General features: G+C 39.5%; 2 protein-coding genes across 2 annotated transcripts in view; one reads left to right on the plus strand and one right to left on the minus strand.

Annotated features, from left to right (window-relative positions):
• The window catches only part of LOC116429552 (UNC93-like protein), a 60,029-nt gene that overhangs the window by 28,943 nt on the left and 12,552 nt on the right, over positions 1 to 18,534 (minus strand). Inside the window, exon 2 of the mRNA XM_031982612.2 lies at positions 9,263 to 10,011. Coding sequence (XP_031838472.2) covers positions 9,263 to 9,995 — 733 coding nt within the window. The 5' untranslated portion in view covers positions 9,996 to 10,011. The remainder of the gene's footprint in view (positions 1 to 9,262; positions 10,012 to 18,534) is intronic.
• The window catches only part of rig (gem nuclear organelle associated protein rigor mortis), a 40,721-nt gene continuing 26,455 nt past the window's right edge, over positions 4,269 to 18,534 (plus strand). The window contains exon 1 of the mRNA XM_031982597.2: positions 4,269 to 4,779. The gene's annotated coding sequence lies outside the window, so the exon portion shown is untranslated. The remainder of the gene's footprint in view (positions 4,780 to 18,534) is intronic.

Genomic DNA, 18,534 nt, shown 5'->3' on the forward strand with positions numbered 1-18,534 from the left:
CCTCAGAATATATTAAGGTGAAGAGTAAGGAAGTCGAACTCGAGTGTCATCGTCAGAGATTCTATCAACATTTCCAGATACTATTTCTAACTAGGCGATTTTTATGACAAAGTTATATGCAGCATATAAACTCGAAACCCATTTGTCACAAACACGAAGGCCTATTTTAACAGTCATTCAAAAAGTGACTTCCACAACCGTGTTCTCCTAGGTAGTTAACGATCTAATGTTCCACCTGCACGCAATACGAATGAATTGTTTCTTAATTAATTGTAATAAGTTAAATAAAATAATTGCTTCCTCTCATTGGACACATTTTCTACAGTCGACCGAACAGTTTTCAAGCCCGCCGCAACGGGGAATACCAATTGCGATTAACATTTGTAACCGCGAGGTAAACGCCGAGAGCTAAGTGGAAAATTTATATGCTTGCTCCTTGCATTCAGTCGTTGCGAGGGGATTAAAACGAAACGATCTTGAGGGGATCAATAAAAAATAAGAACTTATACGTAGGATACAAGTATGTTCAAACGAGAGGCCGGCCGACCGGCGTCCGTTTGTTCGTGGGGGCACAGACAACGTTTCCGCTCCGTAAAGGCAAGGAATTTCTCCGCCCATGATCACTGTTATGTCACCCGTGTACGATTGACCGGTAAAAATCTTACATACCGGTAAAAATCATACAAACAAGAACATTTATTCTTGTTTGACGTGTCAAGTGCTAGCGCAAATTTTAGTTGGAACCGACGAAATTCAATATTAACGCATGACGGCTTGGTGTACAGTGTTACCTCGTTAGTGTCGCAATTTGGGAATCCTAACGGAAATCTTAAAAGACACGTCCTATTGTATTATGATTTATTATGTATTAATTTGAACACTTAATATACTACATTTAGACCTCATTTATAGGTAATTAATGACTGTATATAGTACCTGTAATATTATTGTAATAATTAATAAGGGAGAAGACAAGTAATATTGTATTTTAACAAACCTTCACAGACAGAAACAATTTTTTAGTTGATTTCTATTTAGGAAAATTATGTTTCACTTTTTTAATATAGCGTAGCTTAACACGATCATGTGATTTTAATTGTTAAATTTAATGAAGTATACAAATGTATGGATTCGGTGTTATGTTAAATCTTGACATACAGAATTTCCGGTGTGAAGAGAAAGACTTCTAGCACACTTGAAAATTTGCGGATACTGGTTTGTCAATATTGAGTAATAATTTGCATCTTTTGGAGGACCCGTTTTAAGTGTCCCTTTCTAACGGACCTATCGAAAAAAGATTACTATTAAAAAAGCGATGAATCAATGTAAATACATACTACAGTAGTCTAGTTTCCGTCTGTGTTAAATAATTATCTTATCAATCATTACCTCATACCATATTTATTTCACTTGATAACAGCCGATTGATTATCACGTGTGATAAAAATGTTTTGAAACAGTACGGCAAAGCCGGAAAATAAACAAGTTTACACTCCACTTAAAAATTGTTTGAACATTTTCCACTTCACATGATCATGCAAAAACTCTTCACGATTGAAATAAACAAGTTTTAAATGTAAGGGATATCTTATGTATAACAATGAATCATAATAGAAAGTTATATAATCGACGAATATAAAATATGCTTTATATGCTAATACTGAAAAATAAAAATCTTATTTTGAATCTGTAAGAACTTTTGCTCATAACTAATACTATTTTCTAAAGTAGTAATTACTAATAAGTTAATATTATTAGCACCGAAACAGTATTTTCTACAATAGTAAGTCACTATTTGAAAGAGTAAATTAAGAAAGAGAAAATGCGACGGCAGTATGTGTTCCATAAGAAAAAGAAAGAAAGAAAAAAAGAACAAAAAGAAAAAGAAAAAAGGAAGAAGGACGTTTAAAAATTGCTTCCGAGGTCTAGCTCTCTCTTCCTTCTCACTCATTATTCGCGACGATCCCGTTTCTCAAATATGCAAACACCGTTCCTAAGCGACGCGATTCTAGACGCGAGAACACGAAAACGTATCGGCATTCCGAAATCCGTGTTGGTCAATCCGTGTACGCGGTCATCGGACACGGTGAACGACAGGAACTTTCACCGGAGCGTCGTTGATAATATCATAGTATGTTTACAATGTCTCCCACCATCGTTTCCGATTGTCCACGAGTCCTACTTATCGACATATAATATATTCCACAGTTGCGCGAATACACACGTTCGTCACGTGTGTTCGTGCGTGTCCGTTCGCGGCTGGCACGCAATTTTCTTGGCGAGGTTGAGACATTTCAAACGCACAGTGGTCCCGGAGCCGCCATTAAAATGGTTCGACAACTTCCTAGAGCGTTCGCGCCGGGAACATTTGTGCGAATCGTTACGTCGCGTCGGAGATTTCATTCTGGGAACCGATATCGTGATGAAATTCATCTTCTCGCGATTCGAATAACAATAATTCATTTATTTATTTATTTAGTTAGTTGTTTGGTTGTTCATTTAGTTATTTATTTAGTAGACACGCAAGTGAGAACTTGTCAGATGAATGTAGAGTAAAATGTAATTCACGGTGACATGTATGCAGCGGTGTATAATTTATTCATGAGAAAAGGGGAAGAAAATAAAAGAAGACTATTTATGGATATAAATATAATAACCGTAAAAATATTCTTCATTTCTTTCTTTGTTTTCACACAAATTATAACTGATTGAATAAAATGGGAAAAGTGTAAGATTATTAAAATTATTCTGTTACGGAATGAAATAAAAATTTGAATCGATTTTGAAAATTATCAAATAAAATTTAAGCGACGCTCGAGCTACGATGGAAGTTGCGCGAAATTATTCACCTAACCCAGATGATTGATGTTACGCGAAATTATTCAACTGGTGGTGGAAGTTGTTACACGTTAAACTTCAAAGTCTTATGTACCAGTATTTAGTGCTACTAAGATCGTACTAAACGTCACGCTGAAAAGGATACGTGTATAAATTAAGAAAACTAATATGTTTCACGCGATACATTATCTAGTATTACACGAGCCGTATTGCTTTCTAAAATATTCAACACCTTCAATACTTTAAGTGCTACTATAACAACGTGCTATCGTGATAAGCCAAACGCAGAGTCTCTCATTCTTAATATAATATTTCCCGACCCATTCATGCAACCGATCTCGCAACGTATAACAATCAATTAAAATAACGCGGATCAATTATTAGGAAATTCATCGAGAAAGTCGAGAAGTCTCTTCCTTCTCTAATTAACCGTAACACATTGAAACTAGAGCACTTTCGCTCAATTAACTACTTGTCTTACAATTCCTGTAAGAAATTCTTTATGAAGAATAAACTAAAGCGCAGAATACAAATTTTTCAAAATTTACGTTAACCAAATATTAAGCATAACAGTCTCCATAAGAAACTTCCACCTTAGTACATCACAGATTTCCAAAGACATTAAACAATCATTCTCCAAACAAGCAATTCAATTAACCAGAATTTACAGAAATAAATTGTAAATTTCCGTACTAAATTCTCCTTGATGAATATAACAATGAATTTTCTACAAAATTTTCCTTCAACCTCTTGCACTACGATTTTCTTCGCAAGTACACTCAACAGAACTATTCTATTATTCATAATTCGCTATAATATATCTACGTTTACTTTAAGGTTACTTTAAATCACTGCAACTGATAATAGCAGAATAGTACTTAACTCGGGTTCAAAAGAATCGAACGACATTTGTTAAATTCTATTTGGAATGTAACACGATATTGTGAGACGTTAAAATCAGCACACTCAGAGCAATCCTCCAATCATCAAACTAAAACGAATTCAATTGACAAAAATCATTCCTACAATGCATAAATTTTTTACCACATAATGCGAGCTATTAACCACATGCAAATAAAAGCATTGATAACACATCGTATATCCGAACGTTACCTGCAAGTCATTGTGTGTCGATTGTTCTTGTTATTTATCGTGTTACTAATAAACACTTTTGATTGAAAACAATTTAGACATTCACATATTTGGTCAGATGCGTTCGGCCGGTCCATCAGTGTCACGGGACAGTTAAAGGGTTAATGAAGACGAATCAAACGATGCGAAAGGTTGGTTGGAACCCTACCGAAAGATCGAAATCTCGAGACGATATCGAACCCTGGCGGGAATAACTCGAACTGGATCACCGACCTGAAGTTCGGCCGACGCGTCGCGTCGGCGCGCCGGTATCTTCCGGATCGGCCGGAAAAGCCGGGCGCGCACCGAGACGAAGTTTCGTTCGTGAGATCGTGGAATCTGAATGGTAGAAAACGGATTGGAACGCGTGTGATACCGTGGCCGCGCGGTATCGGGGAATGCGTACGAGGTGGTACGGAAACCGACTATCACGGGTTTATACCGGATAAATCTTGTTTCTTCCTGCGTGCGAAGCGTTCTCCGTCGCAATCGCACCCGGTGAACCCGGTGCCGGCCGTCTTTCTTGGCGAGTCCGATCGGCCGGCGTTGTCAGTCAGACACAGCCCAAGCCTAAAGTCCCATCCACACCGCCTGCGCCTGTCGGGCCCGCGACGTGTCGTTGGTGGGGAACACGGGCCCACGCGGATCAGGCCGCGACAGCTTCCCGCAGTGGTTCTCAAAGTTCTGTACTCGCCACGCTGTTTAGAGGAAGTGAAGATACTTTGGCGCGCTTTCGAAGGAACTCAAGATATTTTGGCGCGGTTTTAGAGGAACTGGAGACATTTTGGCGCGTATTCGGAGGAAGTAAAGGTATGTGGGCACGTTTTTCGATGGAAGTAAAAACGTTTTGGCGCGTTTCAAAAGAAATAAAAATATATTAGTACGCTTTAAAAAGAGTAAGAATATTTTGGAGCACTTTGTACATAGATTCGAGAAAAAGAGAAAAACAGAATTTGTATTTAACTGTTCTGTGATAATTGCTCTGTGAGAAATATATCAGTGTATTTTGTAAAATGATGTGGGACCATTATATCTAAGAACTGGTTCGTTTATCCTTGTTAGTAGCATGAGTTTATTTTATGACTTTCATTTTGTACTTTTACATTTTTAAATCTCTTTCGCGACACAACTAATTAAATTATAATTATATTATAATGCACGGCTTGGGAACCGCTGGCTTCGTGCCACGCGGTTTCCGAAGCCACACGCGAAAAGTCGACTAGTGCGGATACGGCTTAATACATCGCTATGCAATACCGTACCTTCTGATTTCTAAGGAACATCTCAAACAGAAGTTGACGAAAATAAATATCATTTGATTCTTTTGAGCTAATATTAAATATTGATTCCTTGTTTTCAATTGTTACACTTTAAGTCGAATGTAGATGTGAATGTAGGCAAACATGAAATTCCGCTTTGTTTCTAGCAAATTAGTAACACTAAAATAATTCTACCAAGTACAGTAATAAAACGAATTATAAGGCAAGAAATTCAATCTTTGTTGTATACACTTTTCTCCGATCAGAGAGAGGTGTTTCATCACCAATGATTTCTCCAGAGAAAAGGAAGTTACATATTCATTGTACAATGATTTTTTATTGTACTCTTATAATGTTTATCGGTGACTATCTTTTTCGTCAACGAAAATCCTTTAAAACTTAAAAATGCATTTTTTTTTTATCAATTTAAGGGAAATGAATTATTTAACATGTAAATGAACGTGTAATCTACACTACAATAGCTTTGTCTAGATAAATAAAAACAATTTAAACATCGACCATTCTAACTTCCAATAAATAGTGCCTTCTATCATTTACATAAGATATTGACCAAAACGAAGGATAACAAGAACAATTGTGAACAGATTAAGAAATAATGTTCACACGTGTGACCACTGAACTTTAATGTCGAACAAAAATTCAATGCATATGTATTGCGTCGATATCCTTGAGGAGGTTAATAACCCAGATCCAATTAGACCCGGGTGCCGATGTCAGGGCATGAAATCGTCAGACGGTAAAAAATTCGTGTCCTCGAACCCACCCGGTGTACACAACCGAAGTTATTGCTGATCTCGGCAGGGAAAGGACCGAATGTTTGGCCCGACTGTCTGACCACGCACGCGTTATTACCGCTATGCACGTTCAGTCCGTGTTGCAACGTTTGCTTACGAGACAACGTGATCTTGTCCGACACCGTTTCGCGCCTGTATCGCCACGATAAACACCGTCTAACACATACTTCGCGTTCCAAAACTGTACAGACGGCTCTGATCAATTTCCGTTCTACGTACACCGTCAATCTCGAAAACAGAGAATCAAAGTTTCAATTTTGACACTGACACCACTGAATGGTTCAGTATGAAGCATTTGAAAATATTTATTTTGCAATTATCAAGATTGTAAAGATGCTTCTGTGGCGATTCAACGACCATTGTATACTTCGAATATCAAGAACTGCACTTTTCCAATTGTTATAAGAAATTATGAATAAGTCGTTATAATTACTCAGTATTTCTAGCGTTAATGCGATTAAGTTGATACTCAACGCAGAAATAACTTTTAAAATAAAGGAAATTTGATTGTTTCTTTGTAATTGAGTTTTTCGAAAATTGCGCTTGATGCAGAAGATTCTCAGATTTCCAACTCGTTGCGCGATAATTTAGACGAATTACCTAATAGAAATATTATACATAACATTTTAAATAATAGAATTAATTATCAAATGTCTATTAAGGTCTGGAACACGTAAACAGGAAAGTTAAAACTTGTTGGACAGTATAGTCGACGATGTGCGATGTTCATTCGAAAAGCCGAAATATTGCCAAATTAATGACGCGATACGATATTGACACTGATCCAGCGTCCTCAGGAAGATTATCTGGGAATTGTTTACGTTTAGACGGTTGAGATATCTTGTTTCTAGATGTTCGTCATCGGAACGAGTTATCCGTACGAAATATTCCCCCCAAACGAATTTGCATTTTAAATGATGCTTCCTTGGGGATCCCCAATACACGCGTGTTGCTAGATTAATTTATTCGACGCACGTAACTTCTCGTGAAGAAATAGACAAATTATTGGTTTGGGCTTGCTATGAGATATCTGTACCGTTCCAGTGAAATAAAATTTCTACAGTCTTTACTTGGAATTGAATCATTAATCATGCATTCGACATTTGAAACCGGATTCTTTTTTGGCTGGTTGTTTTGCGCGGAGTCTACCGAGTTTACCGAGAAATTTGTATTATTACGCTTTACAGTTGAAACTGAGACGAATAGATCAAACGAACTCATTTTCGTTCAATTTATTGGTACCACAACGACTGTAACTTTCATTTGTTAACACATGACTTTAAATATTAGGTTCTATAAGATTTATACAATTATAAACTTATATAATTACGAAGAAAGATCTCTTAGTTAACCTTCAGCATAAGGTAATAGAATTATATAAAAACAGAACATGGAAAATTATACTCCTTTTACGCATTGAAATAAAGCAAAATGGAAATAATGTGAATGAATAATTATAATTTATGTTAATTTAATAAGTAATTTATACTTTGCGTCGCCTGTAAAGGAGATCATTCTCACTAGAAATATCTGAACCTTTCCATGTAAAGAAAAAGAAACTATTCCACGTACTACAAAAATTTTCCCAAGTCATAGGAAAGATTATATAACAAGAATACTTTAAACGAGACGAACTGTGAAAGAAATTTCCCTGCGAGTCCGATGGAGTCGAGTTTACCTCGCGCAGCAAGGAAGAATCTGTTTAATCTAACGGTATGTCTAATGAGAGTTGATTTACACTATTTATAAATAGCCAGTAGTCCCGAGAAATAGGTTCGAGAGACTTTCGCTTCGCCGACACCGTTCCGCTACGTTTAAATACAGAAAATGTACCCTAAGAAGATTAAGGCTTTCCTATCCTGCGAAGCATACGCGGTATGATCGCAGGATAAATAAAATCTACCGGTGGATGATGAATTTCTCGAATGTGTTTGCGCATAAAGGCCGCCTCGCTCATAAAACTGTTTTTATGTTCTTCGAAGTTCAACCTTCAACGAAGGCCGGAATCTGACCCTCATTAAATAGGCGAAGCGCGTGTTCTAAGTATGTATCTATGTTGTTAATGAGATCCCAGTAACTTAACACATTTGTGACCGCATATAGTTTCCTAAAGTCTACAGTTGAACACTCCTACGGTCTGCTATAGAAATGTATACGAATCCAGAGAAATATAGGATAGAACTATGTCAATACAGTTAGCTACAAATTTTGAATCATAAAATCAAGTGGCTGACTTTCTTCTAAAAACTGTGAACTGACCTAGAATTACACGTTAATTATTTCACTGGACGAAATTTGTCTACAAACTGTATCCTTTTAAATTATATTTGCATCGTGACTGTCGATGTTAATACGGGAAGTAAACGTTTAAAGGCGTGAATGCAGGAAACAAATGTCTCTTTAACTGTCGGACAATGAACTATCCGGCAGTTAAACAAAAGCTTGATCATTTTAAAAGGAAAACGCTTTTAAAGAGCAATTACAAAAAGGAATATTCTCTGACGACGTTTAACGAGAATTAACTAATATGGTATAATCGATCGAATACAAATCGACGGTATAAATTCTCTTTTGTTCTAACGGAAACAGACCGTTCCGTGACGGAACGTGCCTGAACGGATAAGGCCCGATACATATTATTATCTATCTACTCAAGATCCTTTCTTTGTCTATTACTGTCCGTGCACAAAAATAGTACCAGATCGAACCGAATTTGGATTGGAATTCATAGTGTGAACGCATACATTATTAACAACAAATCGACCTTCACACTTTATTAACCGAATGTAGAAGATCTCTTCATTTCAGAGCAAGCCTCTGCATATATAATTAGGGAAAGGCGTTTTAAATTTGGTTTCGTTGCACCTATAGGCGCCGCTAAAATGTTAATGGCAATAATTTCATCACAGTTCGCTTAAATCAAACTTAAGTGAATTCTACTTCAACAATTACATCTTCCATTAGTCATATATTATATAAATGCGATTACTTTATATTGGTTTAAGTCAGTTCAATTCAGTGTTTTGATACTTTCAATACACTCCCTTAGAAATACACGCTAACGCAAAATTCCGCCGTAATCAACGCGTTAAATCGTTTCATTATTTAATCAACTTTGTTAGTTGCTTACAATTAAAGGTTGCTACGCGTTGCCTCCAGCTACGATAAAGCTCAGCGCACGATTGGCTAAGTTTTAAGTCGTGAACAAGCAACACTTACCGAGGGACGAGATGAGATTGCCCCAGAGTTCAGCGGTCTGCCAGGCGAGGAAGAAGAACCCGAAGAACCTGACGACGATGGCGTCGACCGGTTGATCGGTGAGCTTCGCGTAGACGCCACCGACCTGGGTCAGGTACGTGGCCTTCGCCGCCCACATGGGCGCCGCGCCGAGGCCCAGCAGCACGCCGGCCGGCACGAGGGTGTAGAATTTCGGGTAGAACTGCGAGCCGATGTACGGTGCGTAACACAACATCGACACGCACAGCGTCCATTTCACGGTGAGCCTCTTGATCACGAAGGTGGGCACGAAGATGCAGGACAGCACCAGCGCCGCGTATATTGCCGACAAGGACACAGTACCCAAACCGTCACTAGCGTTTATCGATGACTGGAGGTTCGCCGTTCCTTGAAACGCGGTGAACTGCACCATAAACGCCACCGAGACGGTGCCAATGTTCTTTAAGATTCGCCATTTCTCGCCACGCGATAGCTTGAACTTCCGGGACTGGGTGTCGTCGTCCGTCGACGACAACTGCGGCGGTTTCTGGGGTTCCGGCGGTATGCCGTCAGTGCCATCGTCCTTGTAACCCTCGTTCCTGTAACCGACCCCGCTCACGGTCACCGTGTAAACGGTCTCGTCGCCGCCGCCACCGCCACCGCCGCCGCCGCCTCCGCCATCACCGCCGCCCCCGCCGCCAACACTTCTGGTACCGTCGGGTTGTGAAGTTACCATTCTACGTGGTTGCTACCTGCAACAAATTCCAAGAAAAATCGGTCTCCGTTAATACATTGCCTCGTAATGTCTCGCTGAGCTCGTCGCAAAAGCGTCGGACGGGAATTAGCAAATGTTATTGTATTTCTTCAATTGCGTATTGTCGCGTGGACAATTTTTCTGTAGTAAGTTGATCTTTGGAGTAATGTAAGTGTAGAGTGACCGTAAAATTCTTCTTTCTTTGTTGCGAATTCTTAACGTTGAAATTGTTCTAGTAACTGCAGTTGGATGAAATGTGGATGAAGTCGTAAGACAAGAGTTAACGCGTTCAATCGCTTTTATCTGTTTTACTTTGGGATTCAGGGGACTGCTCGAAAGTTCAGCGAACCGGCGTTCGATCAAAGCCTGATATCTGGACAGCCACGCTTTCTGTCTTTTACACCGGTGAAAATAGTTTTATGAATCGAAAGGTTTGCATAGCATTCTGATTAAACGTCCCATTAGGTTCACATATTCAGAACCAAAAGTTGAAATCAAAGAATTCGATTACACAAACAATAAAAGTTCAATACACAATTTCTCCCTAGTAACTCCCATATCTAATTGACGTTCCCAACGCTTCTATAGATCCCGTTCACAACGGATGAAATTCCCCAAAAGACAGGTACATTTGAAACAACTGAAAAGAATGCTAAGCTTCTAGGCGCCGCTGGGTCAAACATAAACCGCGAGACAACGAACTCGCGAATGGAAAGTTCGTGCGAGCATGTCGCGGGCGGAGCCTATTTCGTAACCGGCGGGCAAAAATCAATTAAAAACCGAGTAACAGTTTTCACCGTCGGCCCTGGCGCGAGACCGATTAAAGCCGGATAAAAGGAGGAAGGTTCGCCGGCGAAAAATGTCGGAGCCGCGTAACGGGCGGCCGTTCGTCGGCACGAGGCAGGGTGGTGGTGGTCACGAACCGCGGAGTTCAGAGGAACGATCCTTTCTTTTTATTTGGGAAAGGCCTCCTTTTATTGGAGCGTTCGCGAAGCACGTTCCAGTTGCGCTTGTAAATTCGTTTGTCGTCGATGTAATCGATGGGAATGCGTGACCGGGCCCCGCAATGCTGTGACACGTGTCGTACGGCGTGCATCGCAATTAACCGGCGCTCGCAATACCTTCACCTCCTTTGGACGTTCCTTTTTCCCCTCCGTACCCGCCGCGCCCGTCCGCGGCCCCACTATCGCGTCTTTTCATTTCATTGGCAGCGTTTCTCAAACTACTTTCTTCTTCGCTGTTGCCCCCTTCGCGCGCCACCGTTATAAAAATCGACTCTCCCCGTGCCACGGAGAAGGAAGTCTCTCTTTTCTCTACCTTTCTACCTCTCTGTCTCTCTGTCTCTCTTAGGTCTCTTGTCGAGAGATGGTGTACACACAACTAATTTCACCCGACCGTAGAATATTTCAACGGCCGATCCGGTCGGCTCATTAATGAGACAACGTTCCGAAAACCAGTCGCCGCGGCTCGACGGACGTTGTCATCGCTAGCACATGGCGCTACGTGGAAAGGCGACACTGTCGATCGCGAAGTTTCAACTAGGTTTTTCTTCAACGTTCAATTATACTGAGTGTTTGTTTGTTTTTTTATGTGGGAGACCTTTTGTACACGATAATGCACACTTCAGTTCTGCTGTGTTTCTTAATTTATGTGTCAGTTTGAGGTGTTGCTAAACGGAAATGGGAACATGTTGGCTGGTAACAAGTTTTTTTTATAAGATTCTTGGGTGTAGGTTATTCTAGACGAAATGAGGATGCGGAAGAAAAAGACTAAACAAACAGGGCTAACAAAATCAGAACATTGAGGTACGAAGAACGCAGTAGGGTTAACCGAACTTTTGTGACGAAGATGACCGTTGAACTGTTTGGCTGTCGGATTGTTCGCGATGTGATTTGAATTTGAATCTGTCGCCGCCGTTTTCCTTGGCGAAACGGCGCCAAGGATTAAGAAACGACGGACGTTACCAAAGTGAGAAATCTTGCTTTCCATCGAAAGAAATATTAGCTTAGCAAAAAGTAATTTTATGGGCTATTAGTTGATGGACGTTATCACGAGAAAAAATGGAATTTTCTCATAAATGATTTGTCACAGATTAAAAGAGATACTTCCTGGAGAGACATTCCAACGAGACCGCTATTTTACCATCAACCTCCGCGTGAAAGCAATATGAAGGTGTATAAAAAACCGCATCTCGAGAGAACTAGACGCAGCATCGATTGCGCGAGAGTATAAACAAGAAATGTCTTTTTTCGTTCGAAAACATGCAATGGAAGAATTGTCGCGTACCTGTCGTATCGGTAGGCAGACGCATTACTCGAGGAAGAAATACGTCGGCATTTCAGAATAATTTTATCGTATTCCTCGTTCAAGAGATTATCAAAGACGCCGATACGGTAGCGTCACTTCTCGATGATTATTTGTTAATTAAACGATAATAATTTCTCGTTGCTGCTAATAAATGGCCGTCCCGTTGACAACGCAACACAAGCCGCGTACAATCGGCATGTGATCGCCGCCTGATTGACAAAAGCCGAGAATCTCGTGATGTGCAGTTAAGTGGCCGACAGCCTCAAGTGGACGCATTTATGTCTATGTATGTGCAACGCGCATATAATAATGCGAACGCGCCGATATTGGCCTGATCTCTTTCACGCGCTGCGGTGTTAACACATTGCGCGTCAGTTAAATATCAGCCACTGAAAGCCTGAATACTCGAACTCACTTGCTTGTCCCCGAAGAATGAGCACTGAACACTTTGGGGTTAGGTGGGCTTAAAATTGTCCCACTTTTTTTTGGCAGTTAATGCATGCTAGGATATTTTTTAATTAGTTATATTCTTACATTATTATCGTGCAGATACAGTTTGTTGTTTCTTTAAAATTGCGCGCCCAAGGGTTAAAGAAATTATTAAAAAGCTTATACATTTTCGTAAAATAGTATGTTTTGATTGAATATTCGTCGTATATACTTTAACAAACACCAAAGATCCGATAAAACCGAAATTTTTCACTAATAAATAAACACCATTGCGTGAGACATGCATACATACAGAAAAAAATCCCGCAATATCACGGAGCCGGCATGCAACGCGTTAAGTGAACGGCAGCGTTTAACAAACCGATTCCTTTGCCCAAACGATTCATGGAAGAATAAATAAATAAATAGACAAATGAGAGAATGTATGAATTAATAAATGGGTGAATGAACAGTTAACACTAGGTTTACGGATATTTATTGTATACTTTATTCTATTCTTCGTAGAAAAATAGATGTTCTTTCATCAACCAAAATCGATATAAATTTTTACTAAATAATGTTTATAAAATTCAGTAACTCCCATATTGATGGGTTCCGTGAATCTAGTGTTAAACCACTCGATTAATTTTGCTTGTCTGATTATGAATCCTCGAAAAATATTCTTTTGCCAAGGAATTATAGAATCGTTTCAATTGTGACAGGAAATGGGAGAATGTATCCTTTTGTTTCTTCGCGCCCGATACAAGAACGAGGCGATACAAAATTATGCAAAACACGTAATCATATTTTACAACGTGATTAAAATCACGGCAATAGTTCAGAAGTGGTGTCGGTGGATGAATATGTGAGTCTTGGTTTCATGGCGATCGTCCATCAAGACGGAATTATCGGAGAAGGCTATCGGTTTAAACAATAGATTTTCGCGTAAACGTTGTGTCACCATGTTAAAGAGTCGGCAGTCTCATCGCATTTTCAATTAACAATGGCGGACCCGTGACAGGCGTTAACACATTGACCGCCATGATGGTCATTGATGACCGAAGCTTCAAAATAGTTTGAAAACAGTTACAGTAAAATAATTCATGTCGAATAGAAACGTTTAGCAACGTAAGCAACTGAACAATGATATAACAAAAGAATCGTAATTCCTAATTATTAATAGTTATTTGCAACATCATATATTTTTGTTACAAAAGAATAAGTGAAATTACATGAAACGTTCAGAATCCTCGTGGCAATCAACGTGTTCATGAAGCAAAATACATCAAATTTTAAAAATATAAGATTCAATTATTCAATTGAACTGCGTCATTATTATTGGCATTATTTGTAATACAGAAATGTTTCCAAATAATCGTCGTTTAATTGAGTGAATTGTACTAACTCGATTTGGAGGTCACCGATGTCCTCCACGAAACTCAACATGTTAATGTTCTTTTCCATTTTTATTTCCCTCCTGTTTTTCCTTGTCTTCATCCTTTCTTCGAGCCAACCAAAGACAAAGCCGTGTAAAGCCAAAGACGAAAAAACATAGTAATCTTTCGGTTGCATAACAAGAGTGCCGCCGTACCATGCGAGCGCGCGATACGAGAATTCTTCGTTTCGTTTCTGCGAGGAAACACGTTCCGAAGAGAAAACATGTGAGAATTATTTCCCGTTGGGACGCGGCTCTTGTGGAACGGACATCGAACCGTTTAAACCGCGAAACGGTATCGTCATAATGACTACACACATACACACACACACAGACATATATATAGGAATTTGATAATCTGTTATAATGTTCATCGTTTATTTTGAAAAAATAATTCGCAGAAGCATTCAATTGTACGATTAGAAATATAATGGTCAAAAGGAAAATTTCGTAATGTTTGAATTTAGAAAGTTATATAATCACGCGTTTTCGAATGAAACATTTATGATGAACCTTAAATATTTTTTTTCTGTGAGATAGTTTTTACTCTTGATTACGTGTAACACGGTTAGAACATAATAAATAAGTCCATTTACTTTCCATTATAGGAGGTTAATTAAAAGTAGATAACTACTAGTTGAAATCCACATCGGTCAGCAAACATGAGCAGAATTCTCGCCGAAATCACAGAATTCTGCTGATCTCAGGTGAAATTTGATACCGGGATTACGTAATACGTAAAAATTCACGCACGTGGCTTTTGTGTCTAATTAAACGCAACCGGAGTAACCGAAATTATACGAATTCCACGAACTTGCGTCGCCTGCAGTCAGCCTGCTTTGGCGTGGTTTCGAATGGAAATAAACATACCCACCAAAATCGATTAAATAATAAGTATTATATAACGTTATCAATAAGATTGCGAAATCTGTAGTCAGTCTCGCTGTTGCTGAAGTATTTTAACTACTTGATTCCACCATCAGAAAATCTATACGCGAATCAACCCCGTAACACACATAAAACAAAACAGTTATGCAAGCTGGAACATTCGAAACAAAATAATAAAATCGAAAAAATAAATAAATTCTTAATTCCTCGGAGGCACCGATGTCTAAAATAACGTATTAAACAACATTGTTCAAACCTCTTATGTCAGGAGGTTAAACAAGATACAAAATAGAAAATGAAAACCAAAATGCAACGAAAAAATAAAAATAATTATAATTATTATTAAGTATGATCATAATTAGAAATAACTATTATTATTTTTATTTTGATTATTTCCATTTTTTCATCACATGTTTTTTGATTTTTTATTAGATTATCTCTAATCCAACACCTGAAAACAGATCAAAATCTTTTTCACAAAATTCATTCCACGAAGGTACGATCCCGTTTCAATCTGTCGACTGAATGGAAGGTGGCTACGGATGATCTGAAAAATTGGCAGGTTCCACCTGTGTCGTATACGTAATTAAGCGGCCAGGCTACGTGGCAAATATACGTAAACGCATTCCCGCTTTTGAATATTAGTAACACAGAAACACGGTTCGCGTGACCCTGACTTACTTGAATGCGATTCGGCCACCGAAGTGTAGTACCGCGAACAGAATACCCACCCTAACCAGTTCCCCAACGACCTTCAACTCCGCTTTAACCGCGAATCTCGTTGTACTATTTCTCCTCTACCCGTGAAAACAAATGGACGGGCGCCGCGCGTGGAACCAGTCGATTCCGAGCGTGTCGTCGATAATGCTATTTCGTAACGCGATTCCCGACGCAACCTTTGGCCATTTTCTTTTTCTCTGTTTCGGCCGGGACGCTGCACCGTCGCCGGTCGCGTGTTCACGTTAAACACAAAACAAAAGATTCGCAACAAGCATCACGTTCCCGAGAACGGATCTAATTTGCACAAGAAACAGGAAACTCTGATCTTTTTTTCACCCGTTGACACGTTCACTGGCTTGTTAGTCATGCGACGAGTGACACAATTCCTTGCTCGGACTGAAAAATCGATTTTTATGTCAACGTATTATGTTCTGTTATGACTCGTGAAAATTTGTAGAGGGGCTGAGGTAATAAAGTTGAAGTGTATATTGTATAGATTTCAGGTGTGTGTGTGGGGGGGGGGGGGGAGGTATATGAATGCAGGCTCAGCGTTAAGTGTTATTTATCAAGTGTTATTATTCCTAGCCTATACAGTTTATAACAGGGTAGTTCCAAGTGAAATGGCTCTAGCTTTAAGATGGCCCGCTCTCAATTAGATGCTACATTGAATCTTGCACAGAGACCTTTTTGTTAGGTGTCAATCACATTTATGATGCTATAGTTGTTTTAACAAAGTGGGCCATTTCACTGAGTTGCTATACAAGATGTAACAGATCTTAGGCAAACGGATATAAAATGTTTAAAGGACGAGTATCAAGTCTATAAATGTAATATTTCTTTGATTCAATTATAATCAAATAACGCTTGAAAATGAGAATTCGGTTAGTGGTACATAATAACACGTAAAAATTACGTGTGTCAGCTTCATTGTTCCCGAACTTTTATATTGCAATGAAATAGCTCAAAGTAAATGTCCTCTTTCCATCAAACGCTGCAACATACAATATACGCAGCAGAATACAAAAAAATCGTTCCGTCAATCCGAAACGTAGAAAAAAGGCGTTTACGCCTTTTTACGAATCGAGAATGACAATTTTTTCTCAACGATCGGGCTACGAGCCTAACAGGGAAAACCAGCAGCACGTTCGATAATCACCGTAGACAAGTTTACTATCTCGACTGGCAAGCTTTTTTTCTCTCATTCCAAGAATGCGTATAAAAATCTCATTTAAATACATTCCCAGAATGCAGTAAAAGGAGCTAATCGTTATTCGCGATTATCGGTCGTCTGGAAAACCAGCCGGCGCTAATAACGGCGCTGGGAACGATTTTCCGCGGGCATCGATTGCATTACGTATGAAGCCGATGTAACAAAATGTTATCAACCAGGAAATAAACATAGGCAGGCGAGCGAGCGTGCGCAGACTTGAAATTAATTGGAGTGAGAACTTGCACCGCCGACGGGGTCAAGGTTCGATAAATGGCTTGGCTGGTATTCAAAATTTCCCCGCGCATTTCCTATCCACTTGGCTTTCTTTTCCAGCAAACGAAGCTAACCGTCGCTTACGCAATTTCCAACTTTTCTCGATATTTCGAATATGCAATAAGAAAATGGAAAAAAATTGTTTGAAGCCATTAACACCTTCAGTGTTCATGCAGAGGTGAAAATGGACAAAATATAATTTTATAATTAAAATTGTAATTATAAAATTATATATAAAATTATTATGTTTGAACTTTGATACTTTGAACTACTATAATATTGTAACGGAAAGAAGACATGCAGCATTCTACCTGGAATCATTACAAAACGTGAAGCTTGCACCTTCCACGATATTCCTTGCGTAACAGATGAGAAAGTAAACATACTCTATCATTTCCAAAACGTCAGCTGCTTAAAATCAATCAGGCTCAGCCGAAATTTCATTCGAATTCAATAATCTCGTAAACATGCAATACACACATTCCGTTTAAGAGTAACCGCGTTTCCTAAACGCGTCACGTTAATCATGCAAATGTGATATTCCACAACGGATCCACAGAAAGACAACCCGCTTTCGCGTGCTTCACATCTGTCATCCCGGCGATCGTCAAAAACGTCAAGAACATCAAAAATAATCGTTCAACGACGCCCGATAACTGACTAATCGAACCGTTGTATCGACAGAACCTAAAATAACTCGCATCCCGAGCCTTTCTTGCCGCGATCTGACGCACGTATCGCAAAAAGAAGAGTTATGGAGATTTCAATCCGCACGTGAGAACCAATTAACGTCAATTTTTGAGGCGATCCGTAATTACCGGACAATTTTATTGTTAGCAGCGCTTTTTTCCTGCGATGACTAACGCGCAATTAGGGGGGAACACCGATATACCCATCGGGCAAGGCTCGAGGTACCCTGTGCGAGCCACGGCGACGGTGATCGGGCACGGCTAACGAGATGAAGGAAAAACGGAATGACAAGATACACGCGAGCCGACACCGCCGGAAAAGAAGAAGGTAGGAGAAGGAGGAGGTGGAGGAGAGGAGAGGATAGGAGAGGAGAGGAGAAAAATCCCCCCATACCAGAAAAGAGTCAATCGTAATGGTCAAAGTACAGTTAGATTAGTATGTACTTCGTACTTCGAGTTTGCCTCGCCCGGCAGCCTCCTTCTTCGAAGGCTATCTACGTTTTTCTCTCAATTTCTTCTGTCGCTGGAAAGAAATTACTAGCCGTCGGTTGTGGTTCTGCTAGAACGAAG

Source organism: Nomia melanderi, chromosome 4, assembly GCF_051020985.1.
Source record: "Nomia melanderi isolate GNS246 chromosome 4, iyNomMela1, whole genome shotgun sequence".
Classification (NCBI taxonomy): Eukaryota; Metazoa; Arthropoda; class Insecta; order Hymenoptera; family Halictidae; genus Nomia; species Nomia melanderi.